A 22,813-nucleotide genomic window follows, 5' to 3' on the forward strand; every position below is an offset into this window, starting at 1 on the left:
CAAACACAATATATACATTCAAACAGCAATTTTAGAATAGGTGTAGTACAAAGGCACAAATCCCACAGGTTTGGCTAACCTTTTTTCCACGCTTGGTGTGCTTTCCTCAGCTTCATTATGAAAAGATGGACAATGAAGAGTAGGGTGAAAATCAGAAAAATCACGAGGATGACCAACAAAATCCCATTTTTATTTCTTCCATCTTTTTGGTACATCTCTGTAAACAACGTCATGAGAAACACAGTTATAGAAATGTGCTATACTGATGACTTTACACTTATGCACATTACATTCCGCTGCTAGGAAAGGCTACCAAGTACCAACTTTGCATTCACTTAATATTAAACAGTGCTGGCCAGCACTGATGGCGCTGCGACATCTCATGTCTCAATCATGTTGAATTTTAACAGTGAATTTTGTCTAAGGTGTAAATCCATTTAGCGGTTTGGCTTTGAGATTAGAGAAACCAAAACGAATACGATACAGAGATGGGGCTCTTCAAAAAGGAAATAACTAAATTAAATGAAATGTATGGGAAAGACACAATTGTGATAATGGGTGACTTTAATCATAAATTAAACTATGGAAAATTAGATCACTGGTTTGAGGACATCCTGAGCTCTTATAACATAGAGCCAGCAGAATTTCCCACGTGTTCATCCTCTAAGCAGGATGAAGCTCTAGGGAAGTTTCTTTGTTCTATGGGATTAATATGCCTCAATGGTAGGATGGACCCAGATCGGCCAGCCAAACAGACTTTTAGAGTAGGCAATCAACAGTGCCCAATAGATTACATTTTTATCCAGGCCTGGAACTATGGTATGGTAAAGAAGTTCCGGGTAATTAAATGCAGGGACAGTGATCATAACGCCCTGTATTGTGAGTATCTAAGGGGGCCAATACGTCCTTGTGAAAGAGTGATTGACCAAGATATGGAATACCCAAAGCATCTGACCACAAAATTGACGGAAGAATATCTTGAGAAACTGGTAAGCTTCCAACAACATCTAAAGATGGATAGCGAAGAAGGCCACCAGGTAACTTGGTACGTGGACAAAATAGCCCAGGCAGTGCAATGTCTTAGAGTGCACCTAAAAGAGAAGAAACAGGTCAAGGTAAAGCCTCAGCTTAATATTGAAAGGCCCAGGTGGTTTAATCTAGCATGTCAGAATAAAAAAAGGGCCATTTGGAAATTAGAGCGACAACAGAGGATAAGGTAAGATTATGGGAATCTAGAGACCCTGCTAAAAACTGAAGAAATAATATAAATCATTAATAAGGAAGCAAAAAGGGATTTTTAAAGAAAAATGTTGGGCAAACCTACTTGAGACAATAGAGAACAAAAATATAAAAGGGTTCTGGAGGTTGATAAAGGCTGCCGGAGGGAGGTCCTTGGAAAATATGAGTTGTGTGGTAGAAGAAGCGTCATGGATAAATTACTTAGGTGACTTATATAAAGCCAGAAGGATCCCGGTAATAAGTAAGGAAAAAATAGGTTGGCCCACATGCGTAGAAGCCCTAAAGCCTGCTTTTAAGTTAGAGAAAGTTAAAGAAATAATTAAGAAGCTGAATTTATCACGTGCAGCAGGCCCCGACAATCTTCCCGCCATTCTAATTAAAACTCAAATAGATTGTTGGGCTGGTGTCTTATCTCATATGCTTGGTGCCATCTTAGATACAGGTTGTATCCCTAAGTCTTGGAGAGGGGCCATAATCAGACCCCTAGACAAAAAGGGTGAAAGGAAAGATCCAAGGAATTATAGACTAATTAATTTATTAGACATTGGAGAAAAGGTATTCTCAAGAATAATCCTTGGTAGACTAAAGGAGTGGGTACAGCAGAAGTCGATAGTCCCAACTGAGCAGGGAGGTTTTAAGGAAGGACATTCCACCGTCGATCACTGCTTTGCTCTGTGGGCTGTTGCGCGGAAGTCCATCGAGCAGCAGGGTAAGTTATACTGCTGCTTTGTGGACTTTCGCTCAGCCTTTGATCTGGTGGACAGGGAGTGTTTGTGGGAGGCCTTGAGAAATTATGAGGGCCCTGCAGATCTTGTGCTGGTAATTCAGGAATTGCATAGCCAAAATTGAGCGCAGGTGATTAAAGACACTACTGGTGGCCTAACACCTGCAATAGCGATAAATAATGGATTGAGGCAAGGCTGTGTCCTGGCTCCGCTCCTGTTTGCAATATTCCTAGCAGATTTGCCCCTTATTTTAGGGTCCGCCAGAGCCGCAAGCCCTAAGGTAAATGGAAGGCATTTGTCCTGTTTGCTATATGCCGACGATTTAGTCATACTGGACCAAACCGAGGTGGGTTTACAAAACTGAACAAATTCAGTGAATATTGTACGGCAAAACGTCTTACAGTAAACATGGCAAAACAAAAATACTGTGTTTGGTAAGAGAAATCGGCAGTTTAATTGGTACCTGGGTCAAACAAAACTAGACATTGTAAATGAATATAAATACCTCGGGATATGGTTTACGAATTTCTTTAACCACTTGGGAGCTAGTAAACAAACCTCCCCAGTGCTGCGCTGTCCATTATCCGGTGCTGAACTGGACGTCCAGCGGTCGCACGCAGCACTGGGGAGGTAGTGCCCGTGACGACCGTTGGCCGACGGCAGCACTTAAGGGGTTAAGTGGGGTATGCAGCAAGAGGCGCAGAAAGTAAAAGCTCACGTGGCGATATGTGGGCTGAAAAGATTTAACCATAGCTATGGTGATATGACCCACAAACCTCTATTGACGGCCTATAAAGCAATGATCTCTCCGCAACTCCAATATGGTTCAGAAATTCTATGTATTGATGGTAAAAGTTCCTGGGATAGAGACGAAGGGAAATGCTTAAAATCTTTACTCTCTCTCCATAGTTCGGCAATGATCCAGACAATTAGACTGGAACTCGGCCTGACTGCATGGAACATTCAGGTGCAACTAAATTTACTGAGGTTTTGGAACTGATTGGGTCGCGGGGAGGTCACAAAGGTGTCTCAGTGGTGCATGAAACAGATTCAATCAAGTGAGCGAAAGTGGGCTAAAGCCACAAGATGCAAACTTAAGGCCATCTGTGATCACCTGAATGTGGAAATAGATCCGAAGACATTGCAAATTAATGTAACAAAGAGTGTACTTAGAACGCAGGGTAAAGAATTGTCACATGAAGTCAACAGAAAGTATTTGAGTATGAAAAACTCTGTAAAATGTATGAGTAATCGCTGGGAGAAAGATCTAAGCTACCCCTACCTTGCTACATTACCGAATTGTTGGTTAAGAATGGAGGTACTAAGGATTAGAATCGGTATCAACCCCGCCGTAATAAATAGAGCAATAAAATCTGGCCTAATTCAAGAAGATGTCAAATGCATGTGTAATCTAGCGGCGAAATGTAGTATTTTACATATTTTATTGGACTGTCGGAAATTTTTATAATTATGTAAATTAATACTCCGTCCAATTTTTTTAAAGTATGATGTGAGGGCGCGTTCAGAAGCATGGGATCTTCTCGCTGATATGGAACATTTAGATATCACGATAGCCATTGGGAAATGTATGCAGGGCGTCTATAGGTTCCCTGGTCCAATAGAGGCCTAAGAGAAGCAAGGCGCCTTGCAATTTTAAAATGAAATCTGTGGTTTTATTTTGGTAGGAATGCTGTTTTAAGGTTATTAATACTTGTACTGCTTAAAGAAATGACTTTGTAATATGTAGACTTTTTCTTTCTCTTTTTTTTAAAAATGATAATGTATGTGCTGTGGTTTAAAGACCAGACGGTCTAAATAAACTTTATTTATGACTTGAGCTTTGAGATTAGGAAAGCCATAGTATAATAGGCAATTGTGATTCTGTAAGGAGCGGCATGGTGCTCAAGATCTGGTTTCTTGTGAAGTTTTCGTCTTAAAAATGATTAATTATGTATTGTGGCACGTTTTTAATAGTCATTGTGAATTTTTCAGTTGTGTGATTTATGTATTTCAATTGGATATTGTAACATATGCTTGTAAATGTTGTTTGATGACTTTTTAGGTCGAATAAAGATTATGAAGGGACTATATATTTAGCTGCAGCATTGAGAATATGAATACCAGCGATTATATTGCAGTACTTTGGGCTTGTGTTAATTAGGCATGGTTTTCAGCATTTAGCCACATTATACTCAATTAAGTACAAACTGTAGTACAAACGTTAGGGCAAAAAGGTAAGTACAAAAAGGTACAAAAGTTAGACTGAATAATTAAAGTCAACGATGCTTGGTAAAAACTGCAGGAGAAAGTTATAAAACAAAATGGAAACATAAAGAAGAATATTCAAAACAGGCTAATATTGTGGTCACATGAAATAGGAAGAGGGAAAATATGGTGTTGAGTGATCAGGGCTCCTCCATGGACTGCCTGATTCAAGATAGGTGTGGTAGTTTCTAAGTCGACCACAGAAAATATTAGCTGTAATGTCTTTAGCCTTATGAAATATTAGTGCAATACTTACTGTCAGCAGACAACAGTGCGGGTCCGATTGCAATGGAGATGGGCGGGAGAAAGCAGGCACATTAAAGATAGGGAGATCCGCACCTTACTAACTTGAGGACTTCCAAGAGGAAAACTTTGGGAAATTTGTTTTTTCCATAGGTCAAGAGAAGAAGCCCCCATGCAGTGGGAACAACAGGGAGCTGCGGGGTATGGGTACCATAGTATAGCGCGTGCAGAATATTGATTGCCACTTCTACTGCTGTAATTCCACCAACCCTCCAAGACCACAAAAGAACATGAGTCAAAGAGGACACCTGTCAGGGAGACATGGGTAAAATGCAGTGTGGAATGGAGATTGGATCCCATGACCCTATGGAAACCCTAGGAGAGGCCTATTACCACACAGTAGATATTTCACTGATACCCACACTCTACAGCTGAGCATTCCATAGAGGAGTTTTCAAGTCTGAGCAAAGTTGGACGTATGTTAGTGACCTGAATACAGAAAGTCTATTAAAATTGTTCAAGTTATGGAGCACAGAATGACGGCCTTTGAAGCTCCATGGGAGGGAAGATGGAGAAAGCAGAAACAGAGATTCAGCAATTACAGAGTGACCGAGGACTGCCACTTTCCAATGTTGCATTCTGACTTTGATCACCCACCAAAAGGAGCAAGGAGAGGGTCTTGACAGGCTACACCTAGATCAGATCATCAATATGTTCTCCCGAAGAGACAGGTGAAGCGGGACCAGTGGGACAGAGCAAAGATTCTCAGAGGGGTGGTGGTGGTGTGAAAGATCTTTTCTCAGTGAAATATGATCTCCCTGTTCCAAAGCCTGAGGCCAATGATTATCTTTAAGTGACAGAAAAATCAGCAATTGTGATGGAAGGCAATATATTTTTTTTAGCTCAGGCCTCCCTCTTGTACCCGGCCACACTGAGAGTAGTTAAGGAGTTGGAAATGTCAATGTTTGCCTAGGTAGAGGATGTGGCTTAATAATGCTGGGTTAAATAGTGAAACTTGCAATTAGAGACTTGCTTTCATTGTAATGATGTGCTGTAGGAGCTTCATAAATGGCATTGATGGCTGCTAGCCATTAATACGATTGTTTCTAACTGAATCTAATGCCTCTATCAGGGATCCTTAAAGCCCTACTTTTTTTTTTTAAATGCAGATTTATATAGCGCAAACTCGACCCGAAGGTATTGGAGAGCTTTACACGTGCACCAGTTATGTTACAAAAGGACACATTCAGGCACGGGGAGATTAAGTGATTTGCCCAGAATCACAGGATGTGGACGCGACCCCAAGGCTCCAACCTTGGTTTCCAGCACCAAGGTGGGCAATCTAGCCATCAGACCACATCCTCTCCCCAGTGCCTGTGTTCACCCACACATACAGTCACTGGACATTGTCCCATTGACCTCCTCAGTGGTTCCTTCAGGTCCACTACTTCATACGAAGTCTTTGTGAGTACAGTATGGGTAGCATAATGTTTCCATTTTACTTCAATCTCCTTTCACCCGCTCACTGTCTATGCAATTTGGGGCAGGCGTAGCAATAGGGACTTCCCCCTCCTTTTAGATTTCCTTGCATCTCCTCGTATACTTGCTCTGCAGTTTCAGACCTACCTCTTATTCTGCCAAAATCTCCCCATCTCTTTTACTTTACTCTTCAGACAGCCTGAGGCCCTATTGGAACACCTAGTTAGTTATTGTTTTGGAAATAATTAAGGAGTATGAATATTACATTCAAAAACTGATGAGGCTATCTGTATTTGTCTACCATTTCATGCATGTAGAAGGGTTGGAATTTCGAAAGATGGGCTGTAGTGCCGTGCTGCATTTAAAGAGGGTTGGATTAGGATGATTTGAGTCCCTAAGCAATGAAAGGGTTATGGTACCCCCCACAAATGTATTTCAAGTAAAAAAAAATACTAAACTGTAAAATGAAATTGTAATTTTCCAAATGAGTTTTGTCGGACAGTTAATAATCATCACTGTTACAGAAATACACAGTATGATCTTTATACTTGGGAACAAAGTTTGAATTCTGTCTTTCCCTACTCTGTCATAAAGCGATTGATTTAACTGAATTTCACTTTTCATGTTGCAGTTCATGTGCTTTTTCATGTTTCATTCAATTTAATGTGCAACAGCTGTAGTTCTTCACAGAGATTGATGTTCAAGTCAACAGGGTATAAGTTAACTAGATTTTGAAAATCTTGTGGATAATGTTCAGCAAATAAGTCCAAATCCCTTAGAAAATAAAATTGTTTGTGCATTTTACATCTCCTCTTAATATTGGATTTAAGCATATCAATTATTATTATAGCATAGTAGGTGAGGCACATAATTTGTCTTTAAGATTCAGTGCTCTTTCCACTATACTGCCACTATTAGCATATTTATTTTCCTGTTTACGTGACTGTGATACTTTGTAGTTGGTATGTGGCAAGGTATCTTTTCACATGTCTTCAAATTTTCAAAAATAATTCCTCAATCTCTTTAAGTATGCAATAATGAATAGAGGTCTGGAAATATTTTCAAATCCAATTCCTGAACAGCTTGACTTGTATGATGACTGTTGTGTAAAAGTTTATCCCACATGTGGTCGCCACTGGGTAGTTATAGTTAGGGTTGTGCATCCACAGGAAATGCACTTTTAGGCTTGTTTATATCTTTCGTTTGACGAACCTTCTCAAAACTTTCCAGCTCCTTCCTGGAACATTTCAATGTGATCCATGAAGTGGGTGCCAAGACAAATAGGGGGGGCCAAAACTCTTTTACCCATACAAACTTTAGACCCAGCTACAGACCAAACCGCTGAATGGATTTACACCGAATGTAGCAGAAAACGATATCTCCATATAGAAAGAGTGCTGTTTGTAGTTTGGTGTAAATCCGTTCAGTAGTTTTTGAGCAATAAATGCTCAAAAACATTGTATAATTCATGCCGCAGAGGATCCGCTGAGCCGACAGATCTCATACTGAGATCTGATAGGCTACCCACCACATCAACAATGATGTGGTGGCAGCCATCGTAGGACTCAGGATGCTGTCCAGAGTCCTAAGAAAAATGTGAAATAAAAACGTAAGGGTGCAGGGTAGGGCTACTCTGACCGTCTAGGTCTAGTGATGAGGCAAAAAAGTATTAAAACATGTTTTTGCCACAAATTCCCTGAGTATCCGTGAATCCGGGGTAAAATTTACAAAAGAAAAAGAGCAGGCTCCCGTCTGACTACAAAAATCCCAAGGTACCCCATACTGTATCAATAAATATGAGGAGGAGGCACCACAAACCCCTTTCCCGAGCCTTCAAAGGCCCTGGGGACCCATCCCCCGGGTCCTGTTTTTGATAAAGTAGAGAGGGCGTGAGCTATAGTTGTTGCCTTAGGGAACGAGTTATAGTTACTTGAGATAACTATAACTGTCCAATTTCAGTTGTTTTGTACCCTTAAAATGGTATGTTTTAACTGACATGTTCATTTAACTATAACGTCCCTTTAACTTTTGGTTTTTACAGTGTATTTCTAAGGTGTTTATTATGTAAAGTAAGATATAATCATCACACCTAACTATTTTTTTTTTTTTTTTTGGAAAATATTTTTATTGCAGAAACAGAAACAAACCCATTCAGTAGGCCGACCTATACACTGATGGCCCCCAGCACGTAGTATAGTAGCAAATCAATACACAGCCGATTAGCCCACATCCCGGAGGCTGGGCGGCGCAGCAAGTAACCAGTTCTCCGTGGGTACCTCAGTGCCTGCCCTGTCCGGGCCATAGGTCAGTCATAACACATCAAACCTGCTTTTACCCCAGAACAACCCACCCAACCCTTTCCATCTAGCCCTAAGCCATTCCATCGTCATTGCTCACCCACCACCGTGTCAACCACCCAGGGCTACCCAGTTCCGGGAAGCTGCCGGCGGGCGGCAGCCCTCCCCTCACTCGGAATCTTCCATTAACCCCCCCCCCCACCAACTGCTGCTAATGCGGGTTTCAGGATCCCCTTCCTGCTCTAACGCTGGACATCCACCAGGAGAAACAGTCAAACAAGTAGTCCCCATGGAATCCCTTCCTATACCCAGGCAGGCTCCTCGCCTTCAGTCACGTGATCTCTCAACGCCTGTACCACCAGCTCCCAGGACCGCGCCAGGTCTAAACTTTTCTCATTACCAGTTCGAGCCGCTTGACGCATCCTGAGCACACTCTCACAGCCCGACCACTTCAACAATTCATTCGTCCATCGCCGCACAGACGGCCCCTCTTTAGACTTCCAATGCCAAGTGATCTCGCGCTGCGCCAGAATCAAGCCCATCCCAATGAATTTACTCGTCACTTTGGTCTTCTTAGTATGCGGGAACCAAAGAAGCAGACAGGCAGCCATGTCAAAGTCCACCTCTCTATCTGTGACAGCGTTCAGGATTTCCCCTACCTCCGGCCAGTAGCCCCCCAGTTTCGGGCACCCCCACAGCATGTGGTCCAGATCCACCTCAGGTTCTAGACATCTCGGGCACATGGCGTCAAGCACCCGGAAGTGCCGCCGTAGTCTCTCCGGGGTCAAGTACGCTCTGTGGAGAACGAAAAAATGCACCTGCTGGAACCTCGCATTCCTCGTCGCCTTCCAGGTCCTATGCAGCACCTGGCCCCACACCGTATCCGGGATTTGTTTGCCTATACTGGCCTCCCAACGAGACTTCAACTCCGCCAAAGGCACCAGTCCCTCATTTAACATCCTGCTGTGAAGGCACGTCACCGCCTTTACGGTGCCCGCGGCCATCACCACATATTGGCACACCAACGTCACCTCCGGCTCCACCAGTCCCCCCCCCAATGCCGCTGCATCGCCGTTACGATCGCCGCATGCAACAGGAAGGTGCCACCCGGCAGGCCGAATTGGTCTTGTAAAGTCCGGAAAGGGGCCAGCGTCCCGTCCACATAGAGGTCTCCCACCATCTGCAAACCCAGGTCCTCCCACGTTACTAAGGGGGACCAGTCCCCCCCGTGCGGCAAGGCGGTCAGCATTCCCAGCGGAATCTCCGGCGCGTATGGCCGGCCCTTCCCAGCCCTCTTCAGGTTCCTGTTCCAACATAATCTCAATGTCCGTTCCTCCAGCGTGAGGTCCCTTCCCGCCAGTCTCTGCTGCATCACGATAGATGAGAGGACATGCCTCCGAACGCCCACCCCTCGGGCATTATCAGGCCCCCTAAATTCTCTGGCCACACTCCGTGTCAGGACCTGCAACTGCGCCGCTAGATAATATAATTCAAAATCGGGGACAGCCATCCCTCCCTCGCATTTGGGTCGTATCAAGGTGGTCAAAGCCACCCTCCGGCGACCCTGGCCCCAGAGAAAACCAGTTACCAACGTCCTCAACTCCCTAAAGACCCCCTGCGGGATCCACACCGGCAGCGTTCTAAAATAATAAAGCAGCCGCGGGAGTGCCACCATTTTCAACAGTGCTACTCGACCGAGCACGGACAGCGGGAGAGAGGCCCAGAAGTCCGTACTGCCCCTCAGCGCCCGAATGCAGCGCCCCACGTTCCCCTCAAGGAGGTCCGCTGCGGCGTGGTAGATGCGCACACCTAGGTAAACGAAGCAAGAGGGTTCCCACACTACCGGTCTCGTACGTTGCGGGCAGAGCGTGGTCTTTCGCAACGGAAAGACACACGTCTTGGACCAATTCACCCTGAGGCCTGAGAACCTGCCAAACCTGCCCAACATGTCCACCGCACCTTCCAGTGCCCTCCCAGAGTCCGCTAGGTACAGCAACAGGTCGTCCGCATACAACGATATATAGTGCGACTCGGGGCCCTGTGCAATCCCGTCGTAGACGATGCCCGATCTTGCCTGCGCCGCCAGCGGCTCCATCACCAAGGCAAAAAGCAGAGGGGATAATGAGCAGCCCTGCCTCGTGCCCCTGCAAACCGGATACGCCGGAGAAATCATGGTCCCTATCCGCACCCGCGCCGTAGCCAAGGAATAAATCACTCTCGTCCATCCCCGGAACCCTTCCCCTACTCCGAATTTCTGCAGCACGCTGTCAAGATAACTCCACTCTAAACTGTCAAACGCCTTTTCAATATCGACCGTCAGCACCACCGGGTCCTGTTCCGACGCAGCAGCATCATCAATGATCCCGATCAACCGACGGATATTCATCGATGTGCTCCTAGAGGGGATGAATCCCGCCTGATCCCCATGCACCAGGGAGGTCATCAGTGGTAGGAGCCTGGTGGCTAGAATACGACTCAAGATCTTGTAGTCCACGGTTAGCATAGACAGTGGACGATAAGAAGAGACATCTAGCACATCCCTGCCCGGCTTCGGCAGTGGCACCACCAGCGCTTCCCTCATAGAGGCAGGCAACCGCCCCAACCGGCTCGCTTCCGCGTAGACAATCTGTAGCCTGGGCGCTAACTCTTCCGAGAATTTAGCGTAGAACTCTATCGGTAGTCCATCTACCCCTGGGGTCTTATTCCGTGCCATATGATTAATCGCCCCTTTTATTTCCGCCAGGGTGATGGGGCCTCCCAAGTCCCGAGCATCCTCCCCATCTAGTGACGGCAAAGTGACCTGATCCAAGAAATCCTCAATCTCCGTAGCAGCTGCCTCGAGGTGGATGGTATACAGTCCCGTATAGTAGGACTGAAAGCGCCCCAGGACCGCCGACTGCGAGTAAACCACTTCCCCGTCCTCCCGTCGCACACTCATGATCGGGCATCCTCTAGGGCTCGGATCCGCTAGCTTCGCAAGGAGCGTGCCCACTTTATCCCGCTCCTCATGCACCTTGATAGCATACAATTTATAATCAAAACATCTCAATCTCTCCGTCTCAGTCGCCACTCCCTCTTTAGCGCGCAACAATCGTTCCTGCAACTCAGGCCTTTCGGGTCTCTGTCGTTCCACTCTTCTCAACACTTCCTCCGCCTTCTCAAGATCATTCAGCACTGTCCCTCTCACGGTCAGAAACCGCCCCATACATACCCCTCTCACCACCAGTTTCATCGCATCCCATTCAGTCGCCCTGGACGCCGTCGACCCAACATTTTCGGAAAATAGCTGTCTATACCCTGGCGGACCGTATCACAGAACACCGGGTCCTCCAGTGTCTCCGGACAAAGTCGCCACGTGGGGACCGCAGATCTCTCCAGCTGCCATTGCATAGAGAGCAACAGGGGGTTATTGTCAGAGATGGGCCTGGACAGATACTCTGAGTGGGTCACTGCACTCGCCAGTGAGGCGCTGCACAGCACCGAGTCCAATCTAACATGCAGGTCGTGCAGCGCGGAGAAGTAGGAGTAATCTCGAATTCCGGGGTGTTGCGCCCTCCACACATCTACCAGGCCCCACTTCTCCTGCCAATCCCGCCTATGTGTTGCAAGGCGGCGCACCGGAGAGTCTACTAGGGGCGGGTGCGACCTGTCTAACAGCACATCAGTAATGGAGTTAAAATCCCCCGCTAGCAATACAGGGCCTGCCAAATAGTGCGCCAGCGAGCGCGACAAACCCTCGAAGAAATGTGCTTGATCAGCGTTGGGGGCATAGATGTTACACAGCACCACCTCCCTACCATGCAGCCGCCCCTCCACTACCACATACCGGCCCTCCGAATCGATCCTCTGATCTGTAACCTGGAATGGTGTGCCCGCCCTAATCCATATCAGCACCCCTCTGGCGAATGCCGAGTATGTCGTACCAAACACCTGTCCCCGCCACCTCTTCTGTAGCGCCCTGCACTCCTGCTGCGTCAGGTGGGTTTCCTGAAGCATCGCTATGTGGACGCCCTGTCTCACTAAGTAGGCATGTACCCTGTGGCGCTTCACCATAGTCCGAATGCCCCGGACATTCCATGTGACACATTTCAGATTAGGTAACGTCCCCATAAAGCATCAATCCCAACAGCGGTGTCCGCCAACAAATACAACCCGCATCGCAGCAATCGTGTAACCCCTTCAAAACATCCCCCTGAACTCCCACCAACCCCCTCCCCAGGACAGGGCCTAATAACCCAGTTTCAGCCCCGTTCCAAACTGTAAACACCCAACACACCATGCTAACCTGTGGTCGTCACCACAGAAGACCTTAAGGGTCTAAAGAGGGCTATGGAGCCCCAAACCAGGACAACAGAGCCGCCACCCCGCGCCCGTAGCCCCACACTGCAAATGCCGCCCCATACCTGGCAGTCCAATAGAAGTTAGTAGTGTCCACATCTCCGGGTCTCCCAAGAAAATGTTCAGTAGCCAGTGGCCTCATCCATTAAAGATACCATCAGATGTCTGTGGGGTGACCTCTGGCCCCTGCGCTCCCCCCACGTCTGAGTCATCACCACCGGATTTCCCCCCTTCCTCCTCCGAAGCCGAGCCTCTGGATGCGTCCTCGCGCTGCGACCCAGTGATGCTCGCCGTGGCATCCAATGCGCTCTGTCTGTCGGCCAGTATTTGCGCCTCTCGCTCGGCCCGTTGACGCCTATTCCGGGAGCGGATGCGCTGCGTTTTCCTGACCTTGACCGGCGGTTGCCGATCACTGGTGGGCCTATGCGCACGATCCGTCCCCGCACGGTACAGTTCCAGCCAGGACCAAGCCTCATCGGGCGCCTGGAAGAAGTGTGTCCTGTCATCCACGATGATCCGCAGCTTGGCTGGGAAAAGCAAGGAGTATTGGATCCCCTCCTCTCGCAACTCCTTCTTTACTGACAGGAAAGAAGCTCTGCTCCGCTGCACCTCCTGCGTGTAGTCCGGAAAAATTGTCACCTTACTGTTCTCCACCTGGAAGGGCCCTTCGGATCTCGCCCTTTGGATCAGCAGATCCCGATCCTTAAAGTGCAGCAGTTTGACCACCATCGGTCGAGGCGGACGGCCCTCCAGGGGCGGCCTGGCCGGCACCCGGTGCGCTCTCTCCAGAGAGAAGAAAGGGGACAGGCCCTCTGGCGCCACCACCGTTCTGAACCAGTCCTCCATGTAGGCCACCGCGTCGCCCTTCTCGATCTTCTCCGGCAGACCCACCACCCGCACGTTGTTCCGCCGGTTGCGACCTTCGGCGTCCTCCGCTCGCCGCTCCAGTGTCGCCAGTCTGTGAATAACGTCTTCGAGCTTACGTTCCGCAGTGACCACCGCCGGTTTCAGCTCCTGGAGCAGTTGTTCATTAGACTTCACTTTATCCGAGAGCTTGGCGTGGTCTGCCCTCAGCAAGCCAAGCCCCGACGCCACCTGCGCAATGTCCTGGAGCAGCTCATCTTTCGTAGCCGTGATCGCGGCCAAGATCGCATCCAGGCGGAGGTTCAGCCTCTGTTCTTGGGTGGAGAGCTCCGTCGGGGCACCGTCATCCGTGTCCTCCAGCCTCCGGCCTCCCCGCTCTGGCAGCGCGGCACCGCCATCACCCTGCGCGGCCATCTTGTGTGCAGGAGATTAGCCACTCGAGCAGCCCCCTTTGAGCACCAGGAGGACGGCTTCCAATCCCCAGATCAGGCGGGGACACACGGCGCCAACCGTTCCCCCACCACTGCCAGCTGTTAACCCCCAGTCCAGGAGTGCGCTCCGCGCTGCCCCACCGTCACACGTAGGGCGCCCACAAAGCCCGCCAGCGCCAGGGGGGGCAAACTCCAAGGGAAAGGCGGTCAATGAAGCGGGTGGGTCCGTAGGTAGGCAGAGGTCACTGATCCCCGTCTCACTGGCCCACGTGGTGCCCCGCTCACGACAGGGTGCCAGTACTGCGCAGCTGGCCCGGCGTCACTCAGCCCTCCACCGGGAGGCCCCCCTCCCCGGACCGGTCCGGCAGCCGCCGCTCCGTCCCTCCGCCTCCCGGTGTGTACAAGTGCCGTGGGCGGCTGCCCCCCCCGTGCCTCGGTAAGTCTCCGCCCTCCACTGCGGGTAAACAGGTCCTGCTGTGATGCAGCCAGCGGTCGGGTGGCCTCACTGCCTAGTAGCGCCTTCACCAGTTCAGCATGGGACCAGGCCCAGCCCTCCGGCCGGCCGAGTGATCAGGTGGGGGAGGGGCGCCGCTCTCACCGGTAACACCCGGTCGGTCACCTCCGCTGCTCAGGGCTTGCACCCCCGGTCCACCGCTCCGCACACTGGCTCACGAGGGTCCCCCGGGCGCCCCTAGCAGGTCCGGTACTCCTCACCGCTCCGCCCTCGGAGCTCTCAAAGAGGTGACGCCGCCATCTTCCCTTTGTTGTCTCGTCAGGACGAGCCGTCTGCCTGATCCTCCCGCGGTCGGCATCCAAGACTCCGACCGGGTTCAGAAGCTCCCCGGTCGGTCAGCAGCCCCTCCGGACCACGATTGTAGCCGCCAGGCAACACGGGGCTAAGGTTTTCAGGAGGATAGACGGGACTCGGCGCGGAGCAACTCGCTCACGCAGCCATCCCGGTCTGCGCTGTAACCACGCCCCCCCATCACACCTAACTATAATGTCACTTTTAACTTTTTTTGTTTTGGAGGGAATATGTATATATATATATATATATATGAAAAAGCACTCCTGTTCCGTCAATGAACGGCGGAACCAAACAGGTATGGACCTCCAAAAGTCTCTTCCAATGTAGCGAATAATATAGCAGAAAAAGATCACTACTCCAGTGAGTTGCAGGTTGAAGTTTTATTCAATGTAGGGACGACGTGTTTCACTCCACTAGGGAGCTTGTTCACATCAAATATATATATATATACATATATCATTAAATAAAGATTACTTTGATAGTCTAATTTATTAGCGACCATTGTATTTATAAACACCTGATGACCCCAGATACTGGCGATATTCAGATTCCCCCTTGTTTCCATTAACTACAACTCCTTGCACAGCATGTTGCTAGAATGCATGCTCCCCAATAATTAGTTCTGCCAATACTTGTGCCTTTCCAAAATGTTATTTCTATTTAACTAAGTCCGCATGGAATCTTGTGACTAGTGCTGCTTTCATGTTATCCAATTAAATGGTTTTCTGCCAGCCACTAAAAGTCATCTGCTGCAAACTGGGATGTTTCTGGTTCTGCACAAAAAGGATGAAAAGAAAACCGCACGACAACCATGCTGATAGTATGTACCAGTAGTCATTCTTTATTGTAAAGAAGGCTGACAACGTTCTGAGTTTTCCCACCGTTCTACTTCAATCCTTTTTTGAAACATTGGGACCCTCGTTACAAGTTAAGGGCCCGATCCCTGTGCAAATAAGAGTGATTGAATTTGCTGGTTGTGTGATAATTATCACACCCTGGCATTTTTCCTTGGATAAATTCTGAAAAGTCAAACCTGATGAAATTTACAAGAGTGAAAGGCCTGGCAAACAAGCAAAATATGTCTCATTTTTATGTTACAAACTCAGAATGGAAGCTATTTACCTCACGTGGAAAACACAATTAACTCAGGGTAATGGCATTTACCTCGTGTTAAATAGCCCACACGTTTTCCACCAACTCATAAATGAAGGTCCAAATATCATATTCTATCTAAACAAAGATGTATTTTTTTCGTACCTCTGTTTTACAGTGTCATAGGAGAGTGTTTATTGGGTAACCCAGCCATGCATTTGAAATAAAGATGAAGTTCAAACAAAATGGGATAGAAAAAGTAAACATTACCTGTTACATTGTCCTGCCCTAGTGTTGCCATTGTTTGGCTTGGCTCTGTTCCATTCACTGCAAATCAAGAAAGTTAAAAAGTTCATTAAACGTTTAGCAAAATGAAACACCTCATTGACAATCCTTAGACAGCAAATCTAAAATGAGCATATTGTGTCTGCAAACAATACCATTTTGTGAATAAATGTCAGTCTGAAAAATTCCTCTGTACATATTTATTTCATGTAATTCTTTCGCATACATTGATTGGTTCATGTTTCCTATGATTCCCAAAATACAAAGAACCTTCAATCTGTTGTACTGCAAAAATAAATGTATTTTTAATTCTGTATTTGAAAAGCTCTCAATGCCCTAAGACTGGCTTTCATGAAACACTTATGGCCCTTACTATTTAAAAATGTGCATGTATACAAAAAATGAATGAAATGCTTTTTTTGATGATTGAATGATATGTAACAATGGAAATGGTCTCTGCATACGTCATTTTTAAAGAGAGTGTTCTGTTAAAAAGAAAGCGAATATCTTGTGCTTGTCAATAATTTTAATGTGCAATACCTTTTTTAGAAAAGAAGAAACAGATTCATGATTATACTTTCTTTAAAAAATGGAGAAAAGGCAAATTTATTCCAATTCTTTATTATGTTAGCTTTGCAACCTCTATCCATAAAGACGAGTTTGTTAACACAGGAAACCCACTCCCTTAGGATTAGTACTATATTTGAAATGTAATTCCAGTTTTATGGGAATTCCAAAATTCCAAACTCTTAGAAATCTACAGCAGTAGAACATGTTCAGGGCTATTCTTTTGATACAAACTTCTCATCTAGCTTTTCAACTAGGTGAAAAAATGAGCCTGAGCAAATCCAATAGAAATGTGCATTGATTATTTTCCTTATTATTTATTTTGAGTGTTTTATGTGGCTCTTCCTACGACCAGATGAGTTAGAGATTGGTTTACACAGATGCATGTATGCTATTCGTTAAGCAAGGCACACTGAAAAATAAAACTAACTATGAAACTAACTGAGCTGTACATTGTAGCACTGATCAGAAGACTCAAGTGGAAAGAAGAGTAGTTTAACACCTGGGGGAGGAAGGTCTTCATATTGGGTCAGTGTGACGATGACAGACACTCCAAGCATTGTTGATCAACGAACACATAGATGACCTCAGCAGGTACATTTTTCCACATTAAGCCTTCCAGGCTATAGTTTCTTTGCAATATGAGATCTTTCACATTTTGAGTGCTTCGTAACTAAGAGGAGATGGTTCTGACTGCATAGGCTTAAAGCAAGTCCAAATCTTGGGTGCACTTGTTAAGCACGCTTAGGAGTTGTTATGTATTGGACAGGTGTCTACATGAGTTTGCTGTCTGAGCTCAGAACGGAGTGGGTTCCTGCACTTATGGTCACTTTGCGTGCCTCATATTGGAGCTGTGCACGCCAATTTAAATATGCCCCTGGCTGCAATGTGGAATCATATGAGAGCAATCAAAATCAGAGTGATGTAGTTGAATATACTTGATCCTGATGTTAAACATACAGCAGCATCTAGAACAATCTTCACATTGACCTAAATGCCCTGAAGTAACTTTTTTTATCTACAAGGGGAGCATGTTTTTTTCACCGTGAAGACACCTCTCCACCTGAACTCATTAAAATATGAAAGTGTTCTTTCCCCTTTCTCACCCCAGAAATTCATGCTCTTCTGCCCTTAGCAAGATTAGTGTTCCATATGTTTCCCCTGTATAAACTACCAGCAAATTAATTATGGTTTCCCTGAGGGATAAAAACTTTGTAGAAGTTCTCTGCTTTGTACAAGGCCCCTCACCAGAATATGTACATTCCGGCTCCAGCATCAAATACAGAAAATCCATGACAATGGAAATCTTTCCATATTTGTACATGCAGTTTTCAAAATTCTGTGAATAAGGAAGTATAAATGACTCTTTAAAATGATGAAACAGTAGAACAAAACAATATGGAAATCAAAATGTATTTTCTCCATGTTTAGTCCTGGGGCAAAAAGTATTATGTTGCAAGTATTGATGCAAACCCTGTTTGCTCCATTCGTTCATTGCCTAATATGCCAGCTAAAAAGATGATGAAAAAATGTGCTCCATATTTTGCACCAGTAGACACTTTACTTAATTTGAACCAATTGCCTTTCAATGATTTAGCACACCCTCCTTGCGCTAGCTACTCCAGCAACACAGAGGAAGAAAACCTAAAGGGATCTCACTCTGTGAGGAAAACAGGACATTTAGTTATATAGAATTAGTAATGCTCTAGTCCGAGCACAGAAATCTCACAGAAATCTCTCTTTGGAAAAATTAAATATATGAGGTGCAATTACCATCAATTACTATCACCCTGTTTCCATTCCAATATCTGTTCTCGAGCTGAAAAACCTTGGTCACTGTATTTTGACCAAAAAAACTCCTTAATAAACACAAACAAGTAATTGTCAGGACACACAGAGTAGCTAGCATTTGCGCTGCCCGAAAGCAATCTAGATTCAGAACATTGGTAAAACCCTGCCGGGTTAATATCTGGTATCCTTACTATTAGTATCGGTACTTCCTAAGATGGCCGCCGAAGTTGGCATAAGGTTTTATTGTTCGTCTGGGGCAGTCTAGTGTATGTAGGAAGTGCGCAGCTTTAGAACTGCGCACTTCAACGAAGTTCGTCCGAGAGAAGCACCTGAGCTTTGCCGCTCCGCGTCAATCTTTCCTGACGGGAGTCGGTAATATTAAGTGCGCTGTTTATTCCGCGTCTATCTTTCCAGACGGGAGCAGTGTTTGTTTCGTCAGTAAAAAACGAAGCTCTGAGTTCATTGCACTCCGCGTCTATAATCCTGACGGGAGCAACATATTTTCCCTAAGTATAAATCTTCCAGTCAGGAAGGACTTTAGTGTTCAGTCTTCTTTAGAGTATTCCTTGTGTTACCTCGAAAGTGAAATAGCTGGTTCCAGTGCAGCAGAACTCTGGATATCGACGGAAGCGGAGAGAATCATCTTCATTCCTGGTTATGAGACTTCAGCCTACGCAGGAGAATTAGAAGCCTTACAGACAGTAAGACATTATCCTGCAGCGTTTAGCAGCGTTTGATTTCTTCTCCTTCTCATTCATTTGCGCTTGCCCTCTTACCTACCCTTCCCCCCTTGTACCTTTTTGCGTGTTGCCAAGAGGACTTCAGTCCAGCTGCGAACTAAGACCAGGACAGTACCTCGTGCATCGGACCTTTCACAGAATCCCATTATAAGTGTCTACAGGAAGTCTATCAGGTACTTGTAGTTGGGAATAGTCAAGTAGAGTTAATAAGAAGATGAAGGAATACATAAAATTAATAGCATTGTCTTTTCCCTCAGTAAGAAGGCTTCCTGAAACAGCATAATCCATCACAGAAGAGTAGCAATACTTCAGGAAGCAGCTGGTAGGATAAGCTTTAATTAAGTCCATAAAGTCAAGTAGGAAAGTGGGTCTGTTGTTTATTCCTTCCTTCTTCATATGTGCATTAGGTACCCTCAGTAAGTCGGAAGAGTTCCGCAGAAGATTCCTACCACTGAGAGGGTTGCCCGCAGCTTTTGGAGTGTCTCTTCTTTTATCCACTTCCCCTTTCCCCCCCCCCTTCTGGTTACTCAGCTCATGTAGCGGAGTCACTGGAGAGGTGGAGATTGGGACTAGCATCATCTGCCTCTGCGAAGGGTCTGGAGCCTTCTGACAGTAATCAAAGGCAAATCAATATTTTAGTCATTAATGAGAGTTTGTGAGTAGTTTTAAAGGGTTTTATGTTTTAATTAAAGTTTAAGATTATCTGAGTCTTTAGTGAAATATCAATCAAGTAACAGAATTGATAATAGAAAAATAAAGTGGGTGCAGATCATATAATGTGCATACAGCTCATTTTCATGAAAGAAAGAAGTCCTATTCTAAGAAACGAGACACAAATGATGTCAATCAGAACCCATGAAGGGCTAAAAAATAAAGCAAAAGATGCAGAGATGATGGGCGGAATTCAGAGCAAATCAAACATTCACTCCCAGTCAATAGATCTGGGTTAAATTAATTGTTCTATTGTTCACCATGCCACCCCAGTTTAGACCCAGGCTCAAACATAAAGGCAAGAGTGAGATTAGCATGAATTTAAACAACCAATAATTAATAGTTGCAGAGCTTCCCATAAAGAGAAAATAAAGAATAGAGAAAATAATCCGCAGCAAAGCCAATTAGTCAAAGCATAAAGCTTGAGTTTTAATAAAAGTTCTAATAGAACATAGCCTGTCTCTCAGCCATTCTGCCCCTTGTCTCTCCAGCGCTATCTGTGCTTTGCTAAAGGAATCTGAAATCTCTCAGTCTCCCAGCCTTCTCCTCCCTCCAGTTGTGATCTGCTCTCCATCTAAAGGAATCTCTCTCTCCTCTCTGAAGCTCCAAAACTAGGAACGCATTTATAAATTGTAACTCAAACATGTGGTCTGTTCTTGTCTTCTTCCAATGGTAATCCAGCAATTCTCCACGCCATCCATCATGCAAGCTAAATCCTTCCCACAGCACATTCTCTTCACAGTTCGAATTTTCATTTAAAAGGATCTCATTTCCTAACCTTCTGATAATGCAACTGTTATTTTAGCTGAATATAGGTCTGTAACCACAAAGAAACTTTGGTTTAAGCAGGAAGTCTTGAGAAACAAAATATGATAATGCATTTTGAAATACTTGTACTTTCTGTTCTCTATGGCAAATATGTAAGGCTTTAAGTTTAAGTCAGTTATAAATAGGGCTCTATTTAAATGAAACATTTTACCAGCAACTAATACGATATCATGAAGGTTACATTGCTGTACATTATACAAATGAAAGGCACATTCTGTTATATGGAAGGTCAAAGATGAAGTAAGCTATTCCAAGCAAGTTGCAAACCATTAATTCTAGTTAGCTGTCACTGCTTTCTGCACTTTTAAATGTGGTGTTACTTTAATACAAACTGCTGCATACATGTTTAATAATTATTGTAAGTTAAAAAAAAACACATTCTATAGTTGAGACCAAATCTAAACTAATCACATTATCTATAAATTATAAATTTTTTAAAGAACATGATATGTTAAAGGGAAAGCGTTTGGTTAAAGGCCTCAAAGCCTCGTGTTTTCATGTTTTCAGCACTAAGGGGCCGATTAGGATGGCGGTTTTTCCGCATCCTCCGGGCCGGCGGAAGTGTCCGCCGGCCTGGAGGATGCGGAAAAACCGCGGCGGAGACTCCAAAGACCCACCGCCAAATTAGGATGGCTGGTGGGTCTGATAATCTGTCCGCCGCTTTTCCGCCGCGGTCGGAAGGCGACCGCGGCGGAAAAGCACTAACATGTCTGGTGGTGTCTATCAGACACCGCCAGGCATATTAGGATGTCTGAAAATATATGCTTTTCCGCGGCGGCTTTACCGCCGTGGAAAAGCATACGGACCTTCACTTCGGGGGCCCGTTGCGGGCCCCCTGGGTGAAGGTGGGGTGGGGGGTGCACATGGGGGGTACCTATGGTACCCCCCTGCATTTGCGTGCACAATGCAGCAGGCACCGCGCGGTGCCTGCCGCTTTGTGCACGCAAATGCTGTGCATGGATTTTTTACATTGCGGCGGGTGCAGCTTGAAGCTGCACCCGCCGCAATGTTAGAGATAGAGGATGTGACCGCCACCCTGGCGGTCACATCCTAATTTGATCGGAGGGAACGCCGCAGCCCATGCGGACGTTCCCTCCTCCTCAGGGGTTGCGGACGGACTCAAGTCCGTCCGCGATCCTAATCGACCCCTTAATGTCTGCGCATCATGTTTAAAGAGCAAGGCAGATTGTCATTGGTAGTGATTCATATTCAGGATTCTTTCACTTTCCTACTCTAGCCATGCCATTAAAACCTACTTCAGAGTGCCAGAAGGAGGAATAGGTGGTACTGTTGTTGGCTTACAGTTGGGAGTAAACTATTCCTGGACTTTGGAACACAGAGGTTTACTGCTGGCCCTGTTCTTGTTAAATGAGGTTGAAGTGATCCTGTGGTCCTGAGTTGATTCAGCTCTGGTGGTTTGTAGCTACTGACCCTAAAAAGCAGAAAATTACCTCTGACAACTGCCAACATGAGATGGGAACAAAGATTTCCTCCACAACTACTTGCACCGCCTAACATTGGTGATTTCTTTTCTTGAGAGCAGCAGACTCCTCATTTACTCAAGAGCTCATCTCTACCACCGAGTGGGCAGATGATTAATTGATTTTAAACCACGGTGCTCTCATGTTCCATTCAGTTCTCTTTTCACTGCATTCCTATCCTTCTCCTAACCCTTACTTAAATTTCTTACATTTCGGAGAAAGGGATGACCCCCCACTTCTCTTTAGCGTCTTCTCTCACTCTTCATCCACTTATTTATTCACACCATCTTTTCCTCCTGATACATATGCACGTTATCTTTTCACTAAAGTTATATATTTCATCTCTTTCTCTCTGCCACCCAGTCTACCTTCAACATGTGATTCACAGCACCTCTATAGGCAGTCTTCACAATGATTTATGCCCTGTAATCTATTAATTGATATCTTAATGGGACCATTCATTGAATGATTTTAGAATAGATCTCAAAACCCCAGCTGACATTATCAAACAAGCAACCATTCTTGAATACTTATTTTTGATGATTGTAGAGAAGCAGGACTTGGCAAATAGAACTGGTTTTATCTCTACAGTGGATGGCCCCTTTCCATGTGTAAAATGTTGTGATATT

At 45.8% G+C, this 22,813-nt stretch overlaps 1 protein-coding gene across 1 annotated transcript in view; it reads right to left on the reverse strand.

Annotated features, from left to right (window-relative positions):
• The window catches only part of CRTAM (cytotoxic and regulatory T cell molecule), a 227,533-nt gene that overhangs the window by 63,120 nt on the left and 141,600 nt on the right, over positions 1-22,813 (reverse strand). Inside the window, exons 8-9 of the mRNA XM_078681832.1 lie at positions 16,052-16,108; positions 80-217 (exon numbers count right to left, since the gene is read on the reverse strand). Of these exons, the coding sequence (XP_078537958.1) occupies positions 80-217; positions 16,052-16,108 (195 nt within the window). The remainder of the gene's footprint in view (positions 1-79; positions 218-16,051; positions 16,109-22,813) is intronic.

The sequence above is a fragment of the Lissotriton helveticus genome, chromosome 3_1 (assembly GCF_964261635.1).
Source record: "Lissotriton helveticus chromosome 3_1, aLisHel1.1, whole genome shotgun sequence".
NCBI lineage: Eukaryota > Metazoa > Chordata > Amphibia > Caudata > Salamandridae > Lissotriton > Lissotriton helveticus.